The sequence below is a fragment of the Phoenix dactylifera genome, chromosome 1 (genome assembly GCF_009389715.1).
Source record: "Phoenix dactylifera cultivar Barhee BC4 chromosome 1, palm_55x_up_171113_PBpolish2nd_filt_p, whole genome shotgun sequence".
NCBI classification, from domain to species: Eukaryota; Viridiplantae; Streptophyta; class Magnoliopsida; order Arecales; family Arecaceae; genus Phoenix; species Phoenix dactylifera.
In genome coordinates this window covers 21649147-21675963 of record NC_052392.1, presented here as the reverse complement: position 1 = coordinate 21675963, position 26817 = coordinate 21649147, and the positions used below count along the sequence as shown (strand labels likewise).

The 26817-nt window shown below is 39.7% G+C and overlaps 1 protein-coding gene across 1 annotated transcript; it reads right to left on the bottom strand.

Annotated features, from left to right (window-relative positions):
* Positions 1-5116: 5116 nt before the first annotated feature.
* Positions 5117-16779, bottom strand: LOC103711484 (signal peptidase complex subunit 3B-like). The gene is made up of 6 exons (XM_008797635.4): positions 16530-16779; positions 15712-15759; positions 10212-10274; positions 9921-9974; positions 5999-6085; positions 5117-5479 (listed from the first exon to the last, which is right to left on the bottom strand). Exons 1-6 carry the CDS (start codon positions 16653-16655, stop codon positions 5354-5356), a joined length of 504 nt encoding a protein of 167 aa, XP_008795857.1. The 5' UTR covers positions 16656-16779; the 3' UTR covers positions 5117-5353.
* Positions 16780-26817: the final 10038 nt, after the last annotated feature.

The following is a 26817-nucleotide window of genomic DNA, read 5'->3' as shown; positions in this document are numbered from 1 at the left end:
ATTTCACTGTCCTTAATAATTAGTTTTTCACACATGTCGATCCAGTTTTAAAAAATTAAATAAAACTAAAACTCCCACATCATTTATTATTCTTGAAGACATACTTTCTCTGATTTTTGAACCCCATCATGCACATGGAAACCTTATAATTATTGGGATCCAATAATGCAATCATGGTGCAGAGAGAAAGAGAGAGAGAGAGCATACGATATAATGCAACCATGGTGCAGTAACAGTGACCTGGTACTCACTTAGTGGCCACCCGATCAAGAGGCAGTTGGTCCCACTCACTAAATCATTACCGAACCCAACCTCCACAGCAGTGCATGGGAACCATATAATTTAATTTTGATTAGCAATAACAGTGAAGAAAATATTATTTTTGAACTGATGCTATGATTTAAATTTAGAAAATATAGCTCTCGTTAATCAAATGAACAAGGGAAATGTCAATTAACAGCTACCATTTTAGCTATATAGAGCTGTTACAACACGATAAAAAAATGTGGTGATAGTTATTTAACTCTCAGTTTTGGGAGACTTAATACACCTGTAGGAGATTTTTCAATCCAAAGCGCATGGAGGACTTATAACACCTGTAGGAGTCTTTTCAGGTGCAATTTTCAAGATGAAATTTTAAGATATTTAACAGCACTTTAACATGGACTGAGATGTTGATTTATTTTGGTCGAGGTGGAAGATAGAGAAATTTTAATATATATATATTTCCTCCAAGCAGGGTGCAGAAAAGGAAAGAAAAAAAAATATAACTTACCAATTCTCCGACCACTGTGGGGGCTATGGTTGGCAGGCGCCTGCAAAACGATACCGTGTCCAAGTGGAGGAGGTGAGAGCTCGGGTCCGATTTACGTTCACCGAAGGTGCCGAGTACTATAAAGTTGCAAACCCGGCGCCACGAGGAACCCCAAACCAGACAGATCTCATCACCTCCTCCTGCTTTCTTCTGAGAGCCTCCAACTTCCTTCCTTTTCCCAAGGCCCTTCTATTCTTCTTCTTCTCATTCTTCTTCTTCTTCTTCTTCTTTGGAGAAGAAAGAGCTCGCCTTTGGCTACGATAACGAACCTCTTCATCCCTTTCCACAGCTTTCTTGAACTTTTGAAGGGAGCCGGAGTGGTGGTGGTGGTGGTGGCAACACCGGCGGTGATCGTAAGGAAGTTCAGGAATGCTGTGGGAATGCATGGAGAGGTTGGAAGATATGTGTGCCTATAATTTGCATGAACAGTAACCATGCTGGTTTTCCATTATGGGCTTTGATCTCTTATTCTCCTCTTTCATTTCAAATGATAGTCCTGCTCCTAATTAGGTTCTTAATTTCGTTTCGTTAGCTAAAACATAATAATGACCCTTGAATTGGCCGTTCTGCATGCCTTTTGGGGACTAGAGATCCGTTTGTGTATATAGCTTTATTCTTCCAGTGGAGTAGCATTGTGGCAGAATAATTATTGTTTTAAAGGAATTTCCGGAGGTGAGAACTATTGATTTTTTTTTTCACCTTTTCAGAAAAGAGAACTATGGATGAATTTTTTTCTTTAATAAAAAAACTTCAATTATTACTTTTCTACATTGGCTATCTTTAATACAGCTGCAAGAGAGTTCCCTGCACTAGAAAATTCAGCTGGTGGATTGGCTGATTTATTTTAACATACGTTCACGTAGTTACAGAACATTGTACAGTGGTAAACATTGTGATAAAGTTTTATAAATTTTTATATATTGGTGTTCGCTTAGATCTGGCTCATCACCATCTTCATGAAATGGCCGGCTGATGATGTGATGCAACTGAGAGCGGAGGCGTGAATGCTTTGGGAATGAAGGCTCATGTAGAGAAGACGCTGTCCTCGGCCGATGGCACATCTCTTTCCGCGAGGGCCTGACAAGGTATGGCCTTTGTTTGCAGGCACCGACACGGAGAGATCTGCTGAGCGATCCTTCATGGCCCCCACCGTGTCTTTTTGTGATGCATTAGAATGGGCTTTACCTTTGTGTTTTTTTTTTTTGGGTAATGCTTTGCCTCCTTCGTTCGGGTCAATCGCACGAAGCTGGGTCTTTTTGGATGGCTGATGCACGGATCAAATCTAACGACCCCTATAATCCACGTCCATGCCTTCTCCATGCATGGTTTTTGTCTTCCGCGGGAACTTTTGACTTAAGCAATGCTCTACGTAAGAAGATCTTTCATACATAGAAATGCATGCAAACAGCCAACGATATTGAAGAAAGTCAGCTTCATACATATATCAGCCTTTAAAATTTGAAGAAGATCGGCATGGAGTATATCTCTTGGTCTTAGTAGAAAGTTTTCATGGCGAGCCAACTATTTCGCTGCCTTGTTATCTTCTCTGCAAATCTGAGATGTCGCTATAGTTGTTGGTTTGATCTCCTGCAGCAAAGGAAGAAGACCAGCTTTTTAAACTGGTTGTTGCATAATTCATTATCTTGCAACCAGATTTTAGGACATACATAATGTGTTGTATATATCTACTGCTACATATAAAGTTCTGCAAGATTTCTCTCTCTGTTCTTTTTTTTTATCCATTTTAACCCCGTCAGGTGCTAAATCAACTGTTGTCGGAAAAAAAATAATCATGCAAACGACCTCCTCTCCTTCACCTTCGACGGCCTGTCGACTCCAAAATCTTCTCAGCCAGTGGATTTCTCTCTTCTGTTAGTGCTTTTCTCAATTCCCCAACCTGATAAAAAAACCTCTCGCTAGCGAAGCCGTTGTAAGCCTCTTTCAGAGAGGCCTCCATCGCCGTCTCTCTTTGACTTTCCCTCTTCCAGCTCTCCTCGACAATTACCATAATCTTTACATCCTTCTTGAGCGAGGCTGCTATTCTCCAATAGCACTCCATCAACTGTCTTTCCCTCCATTCTCCTCATCTATTATTTCTTCCTTTTTTTCACCATCTTTCTCTGTCTCTGGTCATGGTCGTATATTACCTCTCTTGCTGTAATTAATTCATCCTTTTTTGGGTAGGAGTAATTAATTCGAAGAAATGCCTGCCCAGCTCTACATATTGTTGATTACATGCAAGATTTGTACAAAAATTTTTATTTTGGTGATCGATGAGGAATATCGTTGTAGATCCTTGATATCTGTTGTCTCGATTCAGCATAAATCTGCTCTACTCTCATATATTTTCTTGCTCCAATCCATTTTTCAAAAAATATTGACAAGTATTACCAATAACTTTTAGAAGCATGATTTCCGGAATACTGTCATGGCTATCACCTTAAGCAGTGATGGGCTACTTTGCTGGAAAAACTATAACAGCTAATATCATCTGATCTACCAAACATAATTTTCTTATTCCTAAAACATAGTCAAAAGAGCATATAATTAATGGTTAATATTGAAAACAATGCTAAAGGGAGCTGCTATTTAGGGATATGGGTTGTTACCTTCTAATTCAAACTTAAAGCAGTTAGAGGTTTGGGTATGGGTTGCTACAAGCATCTAATTAAATAATGCCATGGTGAATCGCCTCTTCCTCGTATAAACATAGCAGGAGTTCCAGGATTGTCACCAGCCTCTTCCTCTTCCAACAGCATGGGGAATTAGAGTTTATCCCAATGGGCGCACCCTTTATTTAACAACCAGAGATTCTGGATTTGGATCCTAGATGCTCCATTCTAAGTATTCAAATTTAAGTAATTATAGTGTTGAGTAAGGTCTCCATCCCTCTCTCTTAAAAAAATAAACAATTGTATGATTTCAAAAATATAATCAAAAAATTTATAAGATATTTAAAACTATAATTATCTAGTAGTCATAGAGCTTATACAATTTCATAAAAATAAGTTTGTTATATTTCTATATAATTTTAAAGCCAATCTGGACCATATGTTAACAAGTTTGGAGAGAATCTAAGCAGGGTTTGAGCCTCTAAGTCTTAATAACATCCTAATTAAAGCCTTGACTATGTCTCCATAAAGTTTAATGATCATTGTTATATTAGAGAACAGACCGTAACAAATAATGCCGTGGAATTCTATTGATCGAATTATATACTACTTTCTTTTAAAATGCTAGAACAGAGCCTCAGCGGAGGGCAACCTGACTTTTGGTGGTTCAAATAGCTATATTTACATTTACTTCATCACTGATGAATTCTATAAATCATTGAATTGCCCATATGACACCATTTTCTGAAATCTACTTGAAAGCCCTAAACTGAGCTGGGTTATTTGATTCTTTCGCAACAGAGAATGCTCCATTGAACAGCCGACATCTTTCAGATTTAAAAATAATGACGAGAAGTAGAAAAGAAAGCGGATGCAAACTTGATTTGTGCTTTAAAAAGCATGTCAATGCAATGAAATGTTTGATATGAAATGTAGGTTCACCATCTTATTGCCAGAGCACTATATAATCTCTTGGCAAGAGAGAGGTAGAATTGTTCACCAATGAATAGCTTCAGAGCTTAGATGATCAAGTCAGTAAAACTTTTGCAAAGCTTATAGTTAATCTGCATCAACTCTCAGGAATTACCCGAAAAAAAAATTCAAAGCCAGCTGCAACATATGCTTTGTCGTCAGAGATCATTGTACCCTTTTTACAATGACTAAAATGTACCCTTACTTTCCACCGATCAATTTAATACCTCAGACAGAGAAGAAATAATTTACTAAATTTTATTCAGCAAAACCGGAGAAATCAATACCGGACCCGTACCAATTTTCCAGCGAAATAGCTGGATACGGACCCGTATCGTGCCGTATTGAGCCTATACCGACACAGCAGAACAGATGGAGGAGAGGAAGAACAAGAAGAAAAGAAAGAGCGGAGAAGCGAACGAAAAAAATGCCAGCAAAGGCCCGCAGCCCCCTCGCAAGCCCTCCGCCGGCGTCCTCTCTGTCTTCCTCCTCGACTCGCTCTCCTTTTCTTTTCTTTCTCCAGCTCTATAAATATGTTCCATTTTCTGAACCGAAACCATACCGGTGAGCCACCGGTACGGTTCGAAATGGGCGGAACTGGCCGATTCAGGTCAGTTTGGCCGACATTAGTTGTAATACTACTTTATTGGGGAAGGGTTGGTAATTCTCTGTAACATTTTGCTTAAATAGATAAATAAATAAATAAAGGAAGAAGAAGAAGAAGAATAAAGCACGTCTAATTTTACCAAAAAATATTTGCTGCCCGCCTTAATTTATGTGGGGCCGCAAAAGGATGATACGAGAGACCAAAACCAGATCTAAAGTACAAAAGGTCAGTGAAGTCTCAATCTTTGTCCTCTGATATTTGAATGTCTGGTCAATTCGATCATAGTGATATACCACTGTGCCTATCCCTCAAAATTAAACAAAAAGGGAGGAAATAACGCACATCCTTCTATCTGTACTCCTCAGGGAGGTGATACCCGGTCATAACTATTTTATCAGCAAACATCTTGCCAGTCTTGGGCATGACATGCCAGTGCAGCGTCAAGTTGAAATCCTTGCCCCTGAGATTGCTTCCCTGCACGCAAAAAGTGAAGGGTGGTAAAGTTGTGTAAAGCTAAACTGTATTCATTTTAGAAACGTACTGACAAATTGACATAGAGATGGCGTGCTCTTTGGACTTTTCACAAGCTTACACTAACTGGAAAAACACATGCACACAGGCGACTGTTTGAGCAAAAGATTATAAGCAAAGGACAGAGTGATGCCACAGGATATGGGCCAATCCCTTAGGCATCTGAAGTTTTCTGATTTCATAATAAAGAATAATTCAGAATGATCGTGGGAAGAGCGTGATTCCATCAGAAGACAGAATCTTTGCAAACTCAGTTCAGTTTATGAATTTTAGAATTTTATGAACTACTGGACATGATACACTGCTTGGCTAAACAATTATACATGTATGTATTATTGCAGATGCATAGGTTAAGTTGTGCATGATGTCCAATGAACTGGAAAAAGGAACTTGACGTGATGCAAGAAGATATGGTGACAATTACAGTAATCAGTAATCACACAGAAGGCTTGAGCGGCTTACCTGGTCAATAAAACGGTACTTGTTTGTCGTGTGAATCCAAAATTTAGCATGCTCTTTTGATGGTATTATTCCATCCCAAAGTGAAACCTGTCATATGAATATAAAAGCATGTAAATAGTTTCTACCAAGAGTTGTCTGCTCAGCTATTCGCTGATCATTAATAAAGCATTGACATCATAAATATTATAGAACTACATGCTTGACATATCTGTATTGACCTCAGAGCATTAGTAGTAATAAAGAACCAACATAAACCACAGGCTCTTCCAAGAGCCACACCAGCGAGCAATCTCTTTTTGGACATTCTGGAACCCCTTAGAACTAAACGGGCCAGGGGAGCCCATTCTGAATTTGTTCACAACTGCTGTCCATACAGAAGAACTTCAATCTTGTGCATATAAACAGCCATCTCAGGTTCCCTACCATCTACTAGTTTGAGATTCTTACACAGCTGGAACCAAAATCATTCCCAACCTAGTTTCAGAATCTTAGAATACCTACATCCGCATTAACTGAATTCCTACAAATTATCATCAGGTCCCTCCATCAAGAATATCCAAAACATATGCTTAACACAAAATAGTTAAATCTAGTAGCCTTCCCCAAGAATAATTGACACAGTGGAAAATGCTAAGATATATTTGACCCGGTACAAAGAATGCCACCTTACTCTCTCATAGATGAGAAATGAGAGATACTAATATTAGGAACGTACAAAATTTTATTTTCTCACATTGTTTTCAATGTAATGACATTAAAGTAATACATAAATTGGAGGTGATGCGTTTTTAGGTCCTTTTGCTTCAAGTAACAGGTTTCAGACAGCAGTAGTTCCATTATCTTATCCATATATTCTTATAAACTTTGCAGCATTTGGCTTTATCATTTTATAGCATCTTCATTGTTGCAGAAACTTGACAATACTATTTTGAGTATGCAAAGGTTGCTGGCATGGATCGAGGTACTAAGCCCTGCTTGTCTGTATTGTACAATATGTTCCTGCCAATAAGGTACGGGCATGGTAGTACCCTTTATTGTTCATGCTGATTTCTGCTAGTGCTTAACAATCAAGCATGCACCAGCACCGACTGATATGATCAGCCAATAATCCGTTCTATTTGCCAGGAACCCTGGCATGTGGTGAGGCATATGACTGGCACAACTTGGCACGGCAATACATGATAGTTACTGCGCAATCCTGTGATCAATACAGGCCTGGTGTGGAGTACCTTATTTTTAAGTTGTAGGAACTGTATTTTAGGCCCATACTGATTGCAGAATTCGTACACATGGATTTTCCAGATTTGTAGCGGGAAATAAAGTCTTATTTCACAGAATATCAATTATTAGGTGCATTTCTTCTTTTTGGATTTAATCATGTAAAAACTCAAGTATATTGAGTTGTTCTAAAGTAGCTTCATGTAACTGAACCACTTATTTGCATAAATTAACAAAGAACACCATCTCGACAGTTGGTCATTTCACTTCTTTGATTTGTATACCCAATTTTCACCAAGTGCCACAATCATTTGCACTCCAACACAATCTTGAGAATCTCTGCCCTTCTTGTTGCTCAAAACCTCATCCCTCAGTTATCACATCTTTAGGCGCCTAATCCAGATGGTTTTGCAAAATAGAAGCATCAGGAATAATTGAGGATTCGAAATTGAGTTCTTTTTATTTTGCCTATATTCCCACTCAGTTTTGGACTATGGCCATCCTTCCAGCTAAATAACTAATCAATTATATAGCCTTATTTCTCTCACTATTTCTCATTCTCATTAGGTCTCTTTCAGCCACCTTTTTATCTCTGTTTATGGGATTTTAGGTGCATGCACTTTCTTCCTCCATTCATCACATGTGCTTATGAAGCTTTCTGTTCACTCTGATCTCTTCTCAGGATACAATCATGCTTAGAAAGGATAATGGTGTTATGACTCTATTGCATAGTTTTATCTTATTGTATAATGCTATCTGCTTAGCATTTCACTGAGTATTTCCTTCTTAAGGGTTCTATGCCACTGCAACAGCAGCTCTATTTCATCTTTCTTTGTTCTTCTACCTCCTCTTCATGGCAACCAATTGCAAGTACGACTCTCATGCCTTCAAGTTCTACACATTTGAAGGACTTACCACACCAATCCACCTTCAAAAAAATCATATCCATTTTGTTATTATCATCCACTTACATCTTGACCTTTGTCACATCAATTGTTTATCTCTTGGTCATCATTATATTCGAATAACCAAGCCATTTTTGGAGCTCTTGAGTTATCATAAGGCTTCTACCACTTAGTTACTTGGAGTAGGTCATATACCAGTACGGAAGCAGGTCTCTTAAAGATAATAAGATATCACCTAGGATGCTGATGTTATACGAGTTTCAAGGAGATTCGGAAGCCGGTGCATGGCCCTAAATGGAATATTCTTGCTACTAAGTTCTAGCATTTGTAAAAAGTTGACAGTGTTTCAAGCAAGGTCCACAATACCAGAATTAGCACGAGTGTCGGTAGGCCAGCAGTACGATACAGTACGGTACCGTCCCATTCCAATATGTATCGAAAAAGGAAAACCGAAGGGGGGGGAGAAGGTGAGAGAGGAAAAGAGAGAGAGGGGGGAGGGAGGGAGAGGGAGGGGGGAGGCTTGGAAGCCCCTCTCTCCTCTGGTTGTCCAGAAGCCCCACTAGGTGGAGCCCTGTTTCAAATAAAACAGAGGCTTGGAGTGGGAGAGAGAGAGAGGGAGATGGAGGGGGAGAGAAAGATGCCGGGAGAGGAAGAAGGGGGGGCTCAAAAGCCCTCCTCTCCTCCAGTCGTTCGCAAGCCCCATTGGGCATAGCCCTGTTTCGAACGAAACAAAGGCTTAGAGGGGGGGTGGAGAGAGAGAGGGGGAGAGGGAGGGGGATGAGAGATGCTAGGAGAGGGAGGGGGGGGGGGCTCGGAATCCCTCCTCTCCTCCTTTGGTCATCCACACGTTGGGCGGAGCATTGTTTCGAACGAAATAAGGGCTTGGCCCGTTCGACAGTGCTCGGCCCTTTTTTTAAAAAAAATTTCGTTTCTTTAAGTGAAGTCGGAACATCCTCCCTCTCTCCCTCTCCTGGCATCTCTCTCCCCCCTCCCTCCCCCCCTCTATCTCTCTTTTCCTCTCTTTTCTTCTCCCTCTCCCCCTCCATTGCCGATTTCTTATTTTGCTTGCTAAAACTGTATTGGTCTACCACCAATACAGCCCAGCACGCCCTGAATCGGGCTGTTTAGGATGGTTCCATTGTCCTTCTTTCAAGCACTAATACTTATCACTCCATCCCTCTTTTAACTAGGAGGGTTCCTTTCTAATGCTAATTAATCAATAAGATCAACTCATCAAGGGGCTCGTTTGAGCAGTACACAACTTAATCGGTTGCCTATAGCCATTTATAGTATTAAGTACATTGTTTATGCCCTATCACTTCATTGAGATTGCAAACTTATTCACGAGGTCCCACATCATCTAGTACTTCCCTGATTGCCCCCCAATCTCTGACTATAAAGATACCATGTTCCCCCCCTCTGAGTGTGGGGTTTGATTAAGTTAGGGCCTTTTACTTTTTATTGTAGTTGCCATATGTCATGAAGTTATATTCACCAAAATAATAATCACAAAGTTCTATCTCTCTATATATTTTGAGTCAATGCCATACAAAAAATGAGATTCAATTATTCATTTAACAACTCCATAAAAACTACTCAGTGCACCATAAGTAAGAAAAGAATCATTTTGTACGACAGTAACACATGATGAAAAGCACATGGTTAAATTTGAATTCAATGTACATGTACACATGTATGGCGTAAACGTATTAAAGCCAAAATATTAGATTTTAGAAGATTAATAATCAGTAAGAGAACAGCCTTACTGATAGTAATAAAGTAATACATTATCAACTTACCTGATTCAAGGCATTTTGAGGGGTCTCATACTCAGCTGCTACAAAAACAAATACCTGCATCATAGCATAATTAAAAAAAAATATCAGAAAAATAATGATTAAATCAAGTTTGAACTCCTGAATGCAAAGAATAGGTATCATAAGCCACTACAGCAAGTAAATATGACATATACGAATGATGATATTAAATACTATAACAGCAGATTATTAGATAAGAACAAATAGCTAGCACTTATATCCACTTTATTAATAAATTGATTGCAAATTATAAACAATTTATACAATAAATACCTGTTTAGTATTCCAAGTGAACATAGATGAAAGATCGGCCGAGGCATTCAATGTCAAGCTGACCTAGGTAAGACAGAAAAAGTGGTAATAAGAATAAAGCACAAAAAGCAATGATCGTTTCATCAACTTATAAAGTGTGTTTCAGCAGCGATGTGAAATATGCATTTAACAATACCACCATCAATAGGTATGTATCCTAAGCTTTTACCAGCATAATATATCCCATTTTTATTGGATGCAAAATTTAACCAGATCAGAGTTTAATAATACAACATTTATATTATTATATAACAAAAATGTAAAGCAGTCAACTGTACACAATTATGTCCAGCTAGAGTAAAAATACTTTGCTAGAATACCAAAAGAAAGATGATTCCAAAAACATAAGTGCTGGCACAACAGCTTGGGAGGATGGGAACACGTGCAAATCTGCCAATGTATGCTACAGTATGCAAGCATGTGCTAGAAAACCTATTTTTTTCTGATGAAATCGGGAATACTCCTTTCATATAGAGCTTTGAATTAGATACAACACCATTGCCTTGTGTTCATTTACCAGATATGAGGACTACGACCTATCACAATTGTACATATCAGGTCACTGGCTGTCAAACTAAGCTCTTTTGCAACCTTTCAACGTTTGCTTCTCAAGTTCACAACATCAAAGAGCCAGAACTCATCTTAATGGCCTTAAGGGTATTGTTACAAAGTATACAGTACAAGGTTGGTTATTACAACATTAAAGTCCATTTGATATTTAGCTTCAATGGCCCCATCACCAGAAGTGCCCCCACATAGACTAAATTCACTAAACTATCACAGGAATCTAGCAACTTGACCAAGGCAGTCACCAATAGAAACACTGATAAATAGTTAGGCCATGATGATTTAATAGTCCAACCTCATTACCAATAACAGATAACTATATTATGATAAGCCTTCTCCTGGCTATCTTGCAAACAAAGCCAGCTCTCTGCTTTTTGTGCCAGGCAGTGGTACAACTACTTTATTTGAACGTTGCCTATAATGCATCTTCCTTCAATAAAACAGATCTTGTGAAACAACCTTTTTTTCACTTATCCTCTAATGCTGTAATTTTTTCACTCTCTATTGATCCTATACAGTAAACGAGTGTGCCCTGCATCTATTTTTTGGAAAACCTTTTTCTTCAGAATGTTCATAATATTTTTTGGAAAATCCATCTGATCCAACTTCTTCCAATTTGAGTACCATCTCTTCTTTCATACAACATCCATCACAGCAATGTTAACCATCCAGCTTACTCTTGCATCCTTTAGGCCCCGTTTAGTTTGGGTACACAAGAATCTCTTCTTATCCTGCTTATCCAGCCAAATAGTCACTTTTTTGCGACCAATCTATAGCAATTCAAAGGAGAGGTAAATGGGGACAGTCACCTTTTGCTTTAGCTAACATAGTTAATCCAAAGCAACTGATTAAAGACATTCTGCCAAAATAGTGGCATAGTTTTAACCTAGCTAACCCTCCACTTCTTCACCCAATAAAGTTCCAGCTAACCCATTTAAACTAGCTGTTTCACTACCCTTGACCAAGCAAGGCCTAAATCAAGGTCCGCAATCTCGATACCAGGTACCATATTAGTACCTTATTAGTTCGGTACGGTGCAGTATACTTCTGTGCCAAAATAGCTCTCTTATCCATTTCTCAATTTTCATCTCGGTACGCCTTTGTTGTTCGAATTCATCTATAAATTGTGAAATGTCTTTTTTTTCCTTCGTTGTACCTTCTTCTAGAAGGTTAGCTCAAATTTTAGTTTTTTTTTTTAACATTCCTGGCAGCAGTGTAGGATACTACATTGTCCAAATTCGTCTATAAATTGCAAAATACCTTTTTTTATTTGTTCCACCTTCTCCTAGAAGGTTAGCTCGAATTTTGGCCTTTTTCTTTACATTCATTGCAGCAATTTAGGATACCCTAGTTAATCTTTCATTCTCTGTAAGCACAACATATATATGATAAAATCATATGAAATAAACTATGGAAACATTACAATTATCCTCCAAACTAAAATATGAAGTTCTGTTTCATTGTGCTGTAAATCTTCCTTCCAATGCTCTTCATATTCCCTTCTTCCCTCACGAAGGCCACCTAGATATCTGAACCGAAGCATCTAAGCCCCTAACCCTCAGAAGGGCCATGTGATCAATGTTCTCTCGCTAAATCTTCTCTTCCTCTTCTTCTTAACTCCACCCTCCCTAACATCTACTCACATCCCTGCCAGTACTTAGTATACAATATGCAGGAGAGAAGGATAGGAAATGTAGAACGATATATGAATGTCAGCATGTTTCGGTGACCATCATAAAACAAAACTTTCATTAAGTGCAAGAAGAGATCACCACTGGCAGGAAGGCAACCATCACCGAAAAGTCCAACAATCCTCAAGACCACAGAATCTATGAGTTTGTGGCAACTTCCATGATGCAATCTTATGTAAGAATATCACCTCCCATTATGGTGCAGAACAGATTGACTTCCATGATGCTTCAGAATCTCTTAGAACAATTGTTCTTGGACCCTCTTCCTAGTGCTTCCTCTTCTTTCCTTTTTTTCCCCAAAGACAGTTCCCCATACCTGCTCCCGCTTCTCATAATTTAAATCATGCGATGTTCAACTCAAAATTTATATAGCTTTCAATTCAACATAAGCTGGAAAGCCATCCTCCAAGATCGGCCTAGCAACTACCTATTTGACGATTGAAAAAAAAAAGCACTTATTTGGCTCTGAAGCCCTTTAAACAAAGAATTAACACCAAACAGTTGTTAAAGTAGATTGATTCGTGACTCTCCTAATGAATTTCATTCACAGGGTTTCAAAGTACAACTATATTTTTGGTTTCGAAAGTAAGAGAACCTAGCTTTCTTCGATTCAACAATTCAATGCAAGGATGCCTCTCCCACATCAGGTCAATCTTCACTGACCTTCCATTTTTAACCCTCCCGTACTTGTTCTCCAAAAAGGCACAAGTTGTTCCCTCACTGGACAAAGTAACATCATACTAAATGATTGGTTCTGGTAGTCTTCTATATTCTAAGCCTGATTTTCCACTTAAAACAAGACTACGATTTGAATGTCCTCCGGCCTCATTCAGCCAATGATATTGTTGTGGTTCAAATTTGGCCCGAGAGTAACCATGCCGATGGAGTCGAGGGAGCCGCCAGTGGTTGAAAGGGAAAGACGGAAGCTACCTCCTGCGCGACGGCCGCGGACCTGCACAAAGCCTCACCGGTGTTTCCAATGAGGTCCCTCCAACGATCAAGTTAGAGTGGGGTAAATTTGGTCCATCAAAAGTCCCTTAGAAGTTACCTGACCGAGCTATTTATAGTCTCGGCGGAGTGACCCAGGTGGCGGAGGCACTGTTAGCCCTCATCATGAGGGGGCGTGGCTCTGAGTCGGATGGCGCGCAGCTTAGGCTGGCTGGTGGCGTGAGGTACTGCACGTTCTTGAGAACGGTAAGGTGTTGACAGTCACGGCAGAGTATGGCCGGAGTAGTCAAGGTGTCATCTGATTGTTGAAAGCCGGTTATGGAGACGTGACACGGTAGTGTTGTCAAGTACGGCCACGTAGGTGGGCGTAGGCCCGCACATGGGTGCGGTCGTTGGCGAGACCGAGCTTGTTAAGTATTCGTATCATGCGTTTGACGAGGTCGGCTTGGCGAGTGCTGGAAGTAGCTCGGCTTTCCGGATTCCGAGGCGTGCTCAGTGGAGCGCCCCGAGCTCGAGGGTCAGGGCGTACTGCTGGGGTAGGCGCCCCGAGCTTGGTCGGAGCGGATCAGCAAATGTCTGGAGGTACCCCAAGCTTGGTCGGGGGAGTTGGCGAATATCTGAAGTTGGTGGAGCTTTTGGCGAAGTCCCGAAGTCGAGCTGACTCTGGGCCGACGTGAAGATTCAGCTGATGGTCGTTGACGTTCACTGGGCCGAAACTGGGCGGCCTTTTAGTTGTGGGCTGGACGATCCATTTTTCCCCATATCAGATATGGATATGTAGAGATCTGAACTTAAGACTTCCTTTGGAATAAAAAGACCAATCACAAGAACTCCAGCACTTTTGTGACTTCCCATCCCCTAAAGCATATTGTACAAAGTGCTGGGGTTGAAAGCTCCTAGCTTGCAAACAAGCATTCTTAAACTTTCTCAAAACATATTGTTGAGACTTAAGACCCTTCTGACCTCTTTTAACTGGGAACCCTTCTATTAATGCACTTTCAAATCATTCACTCAATTGCAGTCATCTCCAGCATGAAATACGATCAAGCAATAGGCTTTAGTCACAGAAGTTTGCAACTAATAGAAGATCAACTTCTATGCCTTCATCAAGCTTGTGCAGATTGCTGTTTCCCTCAATTAACCATCATAAAGAGTCAGGTTCCCTTACAAAACCCAAATGCGGTAATGTAGGGTATCCTTTAGAATCCACTTTTCTTACCTGACCCAGCAGATGTAGTCTTTTCTCCTTTTCTCCACCACCCTTTGTAACGATCTTAACATCAAAGCAATACATAAACCACTAGCTTGCCTATTCTAACATCACCTCAGCAAATAATTTTAACTACCTAAATAGGGAATTTCCTTTTTTTCTCACATTTTAGAAGAAGACAACTTCGCCACAGTAGGTGGGTTTGTTAATTGTAATCACCTCCTACTTAAAGAATTCTTTTGATTGTCCAACGATCACCACTTTGATAACAGGGCTCCAACTTACAGTTACCTAAAGCAATAGAAATTTAAGCACCAAGATGTAGCGGGACTTGGGAATTGTTAAACATCCTGCTCTAAGCACAAAAACATACACATAACTTCAAGTTTAGGAAACAAATGATGCTTGATGGAAGTCTACCCCTAAATTTCTAAAGGTGAGAAATTAGTCATCTGTCAGTGACCAATACTGAGATCAACCAGAATGCGAGTTTTCCAAGATCCCTGTTGATGTATCGGAACCAATATATCAAAATGTCAAATAATACAGTAAAATTGATATTGACTAGCATTTGTTGGCAATAATTTTGAGACCATCGATCACAAAACTCACTTAAGGTAGTAAAAAAGGTGAATATCAGCTGATATCTCAAGATATGCCATTTTATATCAGTCAAGCTAATAAAGGATGGGACATGGGTCAGAATCTTATTGGTGACTGCCCAATTCTAACACACACAGAGATATTGGCTGTGATGGGAACCTTGGTCTACCCTATGGAATCAGATAAACTGATAATAAAAACAGGATCACGTTTGCAACAGTTGTTGTGAATGATTTAATTCGTAATTATCATTTGCCCAACAAATAGGAGAGTCAAAGAACCTTAAAAATCATGGGTTGTAATGCACTATTGAAATTCCATTTGTCCGTGGGGGAAAAAAGATAAAGAAAGGAAAATATTAAGTTATTAGGAAAAACTATTACTGCATCAGACATGTAATATGATTTGAAATAAGAGGATTGTTACGAGAACAGAGAATCACCTCATCATTTCCGTTTGGTTGCTTCTGGAACCAGTTTATGTTTAAGACCTGCAAAATAATTATGCATGGTGGAAGTAACAAAATACCAAACACCTTTGAGGAGAAAGAAGGTGTTTTCTCAAAACATAAATAGGAAGAGGGGAAAGGATATTAAAAACTAGAAAGTAAAATATGAAAATTGAACACAAACACCAAAGCTTAAATTAAAAAAAAAATGCTATTTAGTCATAACTCTTTAATATTGCGAAGTTCAAGATTAGGCACCAAACAAGAGGGCAAATTTATCTTCAGTTTTAACAATTTTTTATTAATATATACACAGAAGAAAAACCTAATCTTTAAAGAGCTCATCGGTCACAAACTTATAATTGCACTAAATTCCTGATGGTTGAAGACGTCTTATCTTAAATCAAATAGCCTTAAACATTATATCAACATCTCCAACATACTGCAACTACCCACATCTCAAAATAGCAAAGTTGCCTGAAAAATCGTATCAAAACATAACGATCTTTAAAACCCTTTTTACGGGTTTAATTAACCTCTTTAAAGGAAAAAACAAGAAGGGAGTAAAATAAACCTCCCTTGGTCTAAGAGTCACCCCCGAAAATCCACAAGTGAATCTAGACGAATCATCATCATTAGCTAGATGAGTCGATAATAGGACGTGACTGCGTTTCAAACTCGACGCATCCGGTTCCCAAGGATCGATTTGAAATGAAAAGAAAGCCAATTTCTAGGGTATAGCGGTCTAGGGTTTTCTCTAAGCGTGTCATCTACCGAATTCGGGAACGGAGTGGAAGAGGTCGGTCGGATACCTTGACGTCAGCGGTGGGGGTGGGGACGTTGAAGTTGTCCGAGAGGGAGGCAAGAGAGCACATCACCGCCAGGATCGTGACGGCGAACGTCACGACGGCGTTTGCGCGGTAGCCGAAGGAATGCATCCCCACCACCTCCTCCTCCTTCTCCTCCTTTCCCTCGCCGCCGCCGCCGCTCTCGTGTCTGAGAGACCGGAGTCGGGAGGATGGTCTGTCTCGCTGGGGGCTCGGGGAGGTCGAACCCAGCTTGTCTGAACCTAGCGATCGATGACTGGGGTACGTGGCAAATACCCATTGGGTGAAATACGTGGGATCGCTGAAACGGGACGAGATCCATTACTTCGCTGCAGACGGACGGAATCGCTCGGGCTTTCAGCGCTGTACGTACGATTGAAGGCAAAAATTTAAAAAGGTGGGGGGATTCCAGCGTCCCTCAAGAATCGCTTTAATGAAAAATTATTTTACGTTAATCACAAATTATGATGCAGAATGGAGCAAATCTTGCATCTTTGAGCTTCAAAATATTTCTAAAAAACTGCATCTTCTTATTCGAGAGTTGCAATATAGAAAAAATTTCACAACTATACAATAACAAATCCAAATCAAAAACATACTATGTAATTAACTAAATAATATTCTTGAGCTCACTACAAACTAGAGCTGATCACGGGTCTTCTAGCCCACCCAGCCCGGCCCTAAATTTTTCGGGCTTGGGCATTAAAAAAAGGCCCATGGGTCGGGCCTGGAAAGGAAAAGCGGCCCAACCAAAAAATTGAATCGGGCCTGAAAACTTTTAAAAATAGCTCGGCCCGGCCCGTATTTTATATATAAAGATAGAAAAATACATCTAGTTTTAGAGAGCTCATTAAGCTGTTGGGCCATTCTGGCCCATTTCCAGATTCCAAATAAAGAAAAATCGGGCCTGTCGGGTCGGGTCTGGGATCAGATTTATAAAGTCGGATTGGGCTTGGACAAAAATTTAAGCTCGACAATCGGGCCGGGCCGGGCCTGGGCATAGCCATCGGGCCTAATTTCTGCTGTAGAGCCCGGCCCGAGCCCGGCCCAGGTTTTGATCAGCTCTACTACAAACTAATAGGGTGCACAAAAATATATGATAAATCCATCTATGCTTCAATAAAAAGATGATCGATGAGGTATTTCTTTCCTACTCCTCCATCGTAGGCTTTTACTATAAGACTCTACCTCCAAAGCTACATTTCTCTTGTTGTTTGTTGATTGTGAAGCTTGTTCAAAGTATTGCAAATGCATGGACGTTTTGACCTAGGTAGTTCCATCTCTTTAGGCGCCATACTGGCACTAGCACATCGGATCCCATCCATCTCTTCTTCTTGGCCGGCAACAAGCTCCATCTCTTCTTCTTGGCTTGCAACAAGCTAGGTCATGACATGGATGTAGCATCAATACAACAGAGAATCTGAGAACAAGTAAAAAAAATAGAACACGCCAACCCCAAAAAAAAGTATAAAATAGAAAGAGATTGAAATAGATACAAGAATAAATCTATACATGTAATGAAAATACAAAATGTGGAGAGCTAATATTTTTTAAGTGATCCAATTGAGCTAGGCATCAAAATAAATCACAAGTGATTCTTACCTTGCATTCTATTGAGCAAAAGAGATCGTCCGTTTTCCACTTCCAATTGCATGTCTTACAACACCCCCGAGGCTTAAGTCAGTATGCTTTTTGATTTGCCGACTATAAAGATGAAAAATTTTGTTTTTATTTATATTAAATTATTTAAAACCTAATGCATCTAAAAGTTTATTAATGTCACCAACTTTAATTGCAGAATGCCCTGATGCCCTCCTTACATATATCACAAGTGTTAATTCTATGTGAGAGGTAAGAATACTATCATTACAATAAAATAAAATAAAATAAATATAATGATCAATATTGTGGAAAAGAATAATTTACTTACTTGGAGGATAAAGTGATCGCTATGCTTGATATCTTCCTTACAACATAAGGCATCGACGAGAGGACGGTGAGCCCCACCGGCGAAGAGGCGGCACCAGAGAGGAGTATGAGGAGGAGCAGGCCCTTCCCACTTCATATGCCTCCGATCTACTCATCTTCAGGTATACATGGCTATACTTTTCGCTTTCTGTAGCGTTTATGTCTGTTGATTACAAAGATTTTTGTGGATTGATTAAAATATTCTCTGGAGGCAAAGAAGATATTGATTTTGGATGCAAAAATTGTGAAGCAGTTGGATTTGGTGTGGATAACTAATTGGCATTAGATTTTTATCATCCCAAGTTGGGAAGAACAGAAACAGCTTGTTAAAAAGTATCTAGATTATTTTCTATGTTATTTAGCTGTCCGTCTTCAGCTTAGTGGCAACTAGTTTTTGGGAGCATTGTAAATTCTAGGGGTCGTCAAACTAAAAGTATATTTGCCTTGTGCTTTTGGAACCTCATGTTTGTAAAATGTAATCTATGTTTTTGGATTTGTCTTGCCTTTGTTCCTTTCCACTCTATCTTGATCTTCTTTCGTTCCTTTTGTATGAAGTTGCAAATAACTTCCAAATATAATTAGGAGTGCTTTTAGGAAGTTGCATCATATGAAGGAGAGAAGTTTCCTTTGGCTAGATCTTACTAGCACTAGAAATTCTAAGTGCATTTGTTTGGATGAATAACGAAAGCAAGTCCTTTAGTGGTTGATAGAGCGAGAAGAAGATGAATCTGGACTTTTAGAAACATTTGATTTTCTATTCTTTTTCCTTTTTGACTCATCTTAATTTTTTTTTGCCTACTTTTTTTATGGGAGTGGGGAGGTTGGATAGGTTATGAGGCTATTTATTTTTATTGACATCTTTTTTTATAATATAATCTCATAGAGATACAATTTTAATTTTCCTTAATCAGCTGTCCTATCTAAAAAAAAAGAACATCCAATCAGGACTTTTATAATAAAATTTGTGAACATCGATGTTTGTAGTGGATTATATTAGTGAAGGAGTATATGGTCATCTATTTATTAAGCATATCTTTTTGACAAATTTCTAGAGTAGGGTCCTCAAATGCAGCACAACATCACTAGATGAGGAAAGCAGGTCATGCGAACGATGCGACATTGGTAGTTTAGTTGAGACTATTGTGGTGGGCATTGGAAGCTTGCGTGCAGGGAGTCATTAGGAGCTGTTTGAGGGTTGAAAGATGTTAAAGCATGTATGGTAAACCTCTATCAGGAATTATTTTAGTTTTCATTTCTTAGATTTGTCCTTACCAAGGTGTCGATCAAACTTAGCTAGGTCAATAAAGAATCTTCAAATGCTCTAATACTGAAAATCTGTAAATTTTAACATGTTATATATAGGAGTTCTTCTAGATTTGAAAAGAAGGGCCAAACAATGATGAGAGTGAACAAAACTCTGCCGGTACAGTAGTAATTTAGCAAATATAGTTAAATGTTGTTAGTAATTTCTCAGTTATCAATTCCTCATCCTTCTCTAGCATATATTTGTAGTTTAAATTATGTTGCATTGACTGTTGATTTTGTGTATCTACGCATGTACCTGCATGTGTACACATATTTCCTTATGCATGCAATTTGTTGGTCAACTAATGGATTTTCCCCAAGGATTACTTTTATTACATCAATTAATGACCAGGGGCTAACCAAGGACTTCTTATAGAGGAGGTGCTGTATTTATTGGAGCGTTTGGCCGGGGTAGATGTCGCAGCACTGGACATGGTATTTGCTTTATGTCAATGCCATAGATTTGTGGTTGAAGATTGATTCAAGAATTGTCACTGGATATCAGGCAATGTTTATCCACATTTTGGAAGAGTTTCAGCAGAGTTTTGGAAGACTTTCAGCAAAGTTTTAGAAGAGTTTCAGCAGAGTTTCGCTAGAGTTTCGGCAAAGTTTCAAAGGAGTTTCAGTCATAGTTAAATTTCTAGATAAGGTTGTTTTTTAGATGGGATTTATTACTTTAGTTTCTGTTTAGATATGTTTATCTGAATGATTAGGAGATTGGTTGGTTGTAATCCTTAAGAAGGCGTCTTTAGAAGTGTGTTCGCTGGCATAAGAACTGAACACGTTGTTTTCAAATCGGTGTCCACAAGCTGAAAAATAGAACTCTCTATTTTCCACTGTTTCCTCTATTTTTCCCTAAAATAAAAAATCTGGTTTTTTGTTTTGGTTCTTCCTCTACCCCGTTGCTTCTTCTTCTTCCCCCAACATTTGTGGTATCAAAGCAGTGTTCTGATCATGGCTTCCAATGAAAACACATTTAGCCTTTTCACAACCCCAAATTCCAGTTTTTAAAGGAGAGTGTTGTGAGTATTGGAGCATTAAAATGAATACTCTATTCAGGTCTCAAGATCTATGGGACTTAGTAGAGAACGGGTACGCTGATCCTGATGATGAGAACTAGTTGAAGGAGAATAGGAAGAAAGACTCCAAGGCACTATTCTTCATTCAATAAGCCATTGATGAGTTAATATTCTCAAGGATTGCAGGAGCCACTACCTCGAAGCAGACATGGACAACGTTGCAGACAGAGTTCCAAGGGTCATTGAAGGTAATAGTTGTAAAACTGCAGACTCTAAGGCATGAGTTTGAAACTTTGCTTATGAGAAATAATGAATTGGTGGAAGGTATTCTATCTAGAGTTAGTGCCATCGTTAGTCAGATAAGATTCTATGGTGAAAACCTTACAGATCAAATTGTTTTTGAAAAAGTATTGAGGAGTTTAACTCCAAAGTTTGATCATGTAGTTGCTGCAATTGAGGAGTCCAAAAACTTGTCTAAATTTTCATTTGATGAACTAATGGGTTCCTTGCAAGCGCATGAGGCAAGGTTGAATAGATCGCTTGAGAAGCGTGAAGAGAAGGCATTCCAAGTAAAAGGAGAGGCATCTAAACAAAAGGAGGTTGAAAAGGCAGCAGGTAGAGGACGTGGAAGAGATGGCTTCTGTCACGCCCCGAGCCCGAGGCGCGGCAGACGCCGCACGCCCGCACGGCGGCCCACACAGGCGTACAAGGCATCGAAACATATCGGAGCAAATACAGATGTTCAAACTTATTTGAGGGTTAATCACAGATGCTTAAAATTAACATAAATAATTAAAGTCATTCAAAAGCAATCTTACAAAATTCTAAAATAACATTTGCTAAATTCAAATATCCAAACTAATCTAACTAAAATGCCAATAACGGAAGAAATCATCGAAAAATCTAACGCACTCCCCAATCCTGTGCGATCAAGCCTCTGGATCTGAAAAATAGAGAAAATAAAATAATGAGCTACACTAGCCCAGTAAGCAACAAAATACCCCAAAGTGGGGTCAAAGCATATCAGATCAAAATACAGGATAATGACTGAAATAAATCATAAATAACTTTATTTTACTATTTTTAAAACTTATTATCATTTTTTTCCAAAAACTCTGATACCAGAATCTCAACATGATAGGCTATGCCCACGTAACCCAGTGGCATGGGTTGCACAGAGTGCCAGAAACCACTATTGTTAGTTACCGGTGGTAACGGTGTCCAGAAACTACTATTCTAATCACCGATGGCGCGGTGTCGAAACCGGTTCCTCACAGATTACAAGTCGACAGGTCCAACGTATAATCCCCATTGGCGGGGCCAGAACAGAACAGAACAGATCATAGCCATGCTGAGAATGCATATATATAAAAATAGATTTCATAAATTATCCAATCATATTTCACGGATTTCAGAGCATATAACATGATTTTCAAATAAAATTTAACATGCCTGACCCAATTTACTGCATACAAAACATATGTCAAAACTTAATCAGTTTATCAAATAATTTATAAATCACACATGAAGTATTAAGTTACTTACCTTTTCTCGCTTAATTCCAACTTCAGATAGGCGGATCAGGTTCACCTGTTTAAATTTAATTAATCCCTTGTTAATTTCAGAGCTAAGCAAAATTCAAAAAAATAATACTACTGGATTCAGCACAACAGGGCCCAGAGTTGGTCCATAATGGGCATGGCCCGATAGGGCCCATATCGGACACGGCCCAATGGGCCCGCATAGATCCGGCCAAATAGGGCCCCCAAAGTTGGTCTCTAATAGATTATTTATGTAATACAATTCATTGCAGAGACTAATACTTAATTATAGGGTACTATTCTATAATAAAACTTTACTGAAGGGACCAATCAAATATATTTGGGGATCCTTATGTAATAATCTTTCTTATAGGGACCAAACATAAATTACAGAATACCCTTTTGTGAAATAATATACTGTTAAGGGCTTATCTGCAAAATTTCATTTATTGGCTAAACGGGTTTGGGTTTTGGGTTTCGGGTTTCGGGTTTCGGTTTCGGATTTCGGGTCTGGACTGGGTTTCATCTCTTTTTTTTTCAGGTTCCAACTGGGCCCAAGTTGGGCCTACAGTGAACTGGGCCTTGGCCCAGTTCGGCCCACATGGGCCTTCTTCTTCCCCAACGCCCCCCCCCCGGCAGGGAAAACCGAGAGGGAGAGCGGAAGAGGAAGGGGGCGGCGGGGTGGCCGGAGGCCACCCCTCGGTCGACGGCCAGCTGGCCGCCATGGCGGCTGGCGGCCGTTGCGGTGGCAAACAGGGAGGAAGAGACAGAGAGTGGTCTCGGTTTGGGGCCAAAGCATAGGGGAAAATCAAGGGTAAATGGCAACGGAACGAAGACAAGGAGGAGGAAAGCTCACCGGCGGTCGACGGAGGTAGTGGGTCTCGGCCAAGGGAGGCTCAATCCGGTGTCAAGCAGCGACGGCGACGGAACTTTCCGAAGAGGAAGGAGATCTCGAAACAGGGGAGGCTCGGGTGGTGGTGGTGGTTGGCCGAGGCGACTTGGGAAGCGGGAGCAGAGGAAGGAGAGGAAGAGGAGAGGGAGGAGAGGAAGAAGAGGGGGCTCAGGAGGTGACCGATTGAGGAGAAAATGGGGGTTTTTATTAACCCCCTCGTAACGGCTCTTCGTCGCAAAAATCGCGGCGGTCAAGCGCGATCCACGGCCGCGATTGGCCGCGGTGTGACCAGAGAGGGGGGTGCCGCGGGATGCCCGCGGTGCCTTGCCCCAAATGTCCCCGGAGGAGCCGGAGAGGATCGCCATCGCGATCCTTTGTCCGGTTCCTCCCATATCAGGATCGGGGTTGAAGTCGGCTGGGGCTGCAGACTTCAGCCCTGTATCTCACAGTTTCAGAGACAGAGGCCGTGGCAGAAGTAGAGGAAGAGGACAATTTGATGGGCAAGGAGAAACAAGGTCGTTCCCCAATGAACAAAGAAGCTATAAAAGCAGTGTTCAATGCTTTCATTGCAAGAGATTCAGGCATGTAAAATTAGATTGTTGGCATAGAGAGAAGCAAGCAAATTATGCAGAAGAAAAAGAAGCAGAAAATAGGTTGTTCATGGCCCATGTTGATGCCGATGAAGTCTCTAATGATGTGTGGTTTGTGGATAGCGGTTGTTCCAATCATATGTGCGGCATGAAATCAATGTTTAAGGAGCTTGATGAAACCCAAAAGAGGACAGTCGGGCTTGGGGATGACAAGCAAATACAAGTTGAAGGAAAAGGGACTGTTGTAGTCAAGATGAGCCATGGCAAGGTAAAATTACTCTATGACGTTCCTTTTGTTCCTGGTTTGGTGCACAATCTGTTAAGTGTTGGGCAACTAATGACTAGTGGATATTCAATGCTGTTTGAAGATGATTCATGTGTTATTAGAGATAAAAAATCAGAACAAGTTTTGGTGAATGTTCGCATGACAAAAAATAACATCTTTCCACTTGAAGTTTCGAATGTGGAGAATTATGCTCTTGTGGCTGATCAAAAGGCTGAATCAAAGTTGTGGCATTTGCAGTATGGGAATCTGAATTTGAAAGACATGAGATTGCTAAGTCAGAAAGGTATGTTTTTGGACTACCAAAGATTAATTCATTGGATTTATGTGAAGATTGCATCTATGGTAAACAAACAAGGAAATCGTTTCCAACTGGAAGATCATGGAGGAATTCTAGTTGTCTTATATTAATTCATGCTGATTTGTGTGGACCGATGAACATCGAATCATTTGGTGGGAGTCGGTATTTTCTGCTGTTTACCGATGATTACAGCCACATGAGTTGGATGTATTTTTTGAAGTATAAATTAGAAACTTTTGAGAGTTTCAAGAAGTTTAAAGCATTGGTCAAGAAGCAAGGTGATACAAGCATAAAGACTCTTCGTACAGATAGAGGCGGCGAGTTTTTGTCTATGGAGTTTACCCAGTTTTGTGAGCAACATGGCATTCACAGGGAAGAATACAGAAGCACAAAGCAAGACTTGTGGCAAAGGGGTACTCATAACAGCAAGGTAATGATTTTGAAGAAGCATTCTCTCCGGTTGCACGGTTTGAAACGGTGAGAATTATCTTAGCCTTGGCAGCACAATTTCATTGGCTGGTTTATCAATTTGGTGTATGTAATTTTGAATCAAGGAGGAGTGTTGAAGATTGATTTAGAAATTATCATTGGATATCAAGCAATGTTTATCCACGTTTTGGAAGAGTTTCAGCAGAGTTTTGAAAGAGTTTCGGTAAAGTTTCAGCAGAGTTTCAGAGGAGTTTCAGTCATAGTTAAATTCCTAAATAAGGTTGTTTTTTAGATGGAATTTATCTCTTTAGTTTTTGTTTGGATATGTTTATCTGATTGATTAGAAGATTGGTTGGTTGTAAGCCTTAAGAAGGCGTCTTTAGAAGTGTGTTCGTTGGCATAAAAACTGAATAAGTTGTTTTCAGGACGGTTTCCTCGGAAAAGTCTCTATTTTTCCCTGTTTCCTCTATTTTTCCATTAAATAAAAAATTTGGTTTTTCGTTTTGGTTCTTCCTCTACTCCGTTGCTCTTCTTCTTCCATAGAGCTCATGGAAACAAGCAACAACGGCGTTGTCTTCATCAGAAGCTGAGTATGTGGCAACAACATCTTCAGCGTGTCAAGCCGGGTGACTAAGAAGAATCCTTCCTGATCTTAATTAAGAACCAAGAGGAGCAACTAAAATTTTCTGTGACAACAAGTTAACAATTTCGATAACCAAAAATTCTGCATTTCATCGAAGAATGAAGCACATTGACATTCGGTTCCATTTCATTCGGGACTTAGTTGCAAGTGGTTTGATAGTTCTAAAGTTTTGCAGCATTAATGAACAAGCGACACATATTCACAAAATCGCTGTCTTGTGAGAAGCATGCATATTTCAGATCGCAGCTTAGCATATGCAATTTTGAATCAAGGGGGAGTGTTGAAGATTGTTTCAGAAATTATCGCGGGATATCAAGCAATGTTTATCCACGTTTTGGAAGAGTTTCAAAAGAGTTTCGAAAGAGTTTTGGCAGAGTTTCGGTAGAGTTTTAGCAGAGTTTTAGAGGAGTTTCAGTCATAGTTAAATTCCTAGATAAAGTTATTTTTTGGATGGAATTTATCCCTTTAGTTTCTATTTGGATATGTTTATCTAATTGATTAGGAGATTGGTTGGCTGTAAGCCTTAGGAAGGCGTCTTTAGAAGTGTGTTCATCGGCATAAAAACTAAACAAGTTGTTTTCAGAGCGGTTTCCTCTGAAAAACCTCTATTTTTCGATGTTTTCTCTGTTTTTCCATGAAATAAAAAATCTGGTTTTCTATTTTGGTTCTTCCTCTACCCCGTTGCTCTTCTTCTTCCATAGAGCTCATGAAAACAAGAAACAACGGCATTGTCTTCATCAGAAACTGAGTATGTGGCAACAACATCTTCAGCATGTCAAGCCGGGTGGCTAAGAAGAATCCTTGTTGATCTTAATCAAGAACCAAGACGAGCAACTGAAATTTTCTGAGACAACAAGTCAACAATTTCGATAACCAAAAATCCTGCATTTCATTAAAGAATGAAGCACATTGACATTCGGTTCCATTTCACTCGGGACTTAGCTGCAAGTTGTTTGATAGTATTGAAGTTTTGTGGCATGAATGAACAAGTGACACACATATTCACAAAACCGCTGCCTTGTGAGAAGCATGCATATTTCAGATTGCAGCTTGGCGTATGCAATTTTGAATCAAGGGGGAGTGTTGAAGATTGATTCAAAAATTGTCGTTGTATATCAAGCAACGTTTATCCACGTTTTGGAAGAGTGTCAGCAGAGTTCCAAAAGAGTTTCAGCAGAGTTTCAAAGAAGTTTTAGTCATTGTTAAATTCCTAAATAAGGTTATTTTTTAAATGGAATTTATCCATTTAGTTTCTGTTTGGATATGTTTATCTATTTATTAGGAGATTGATTGGTTGTAAGC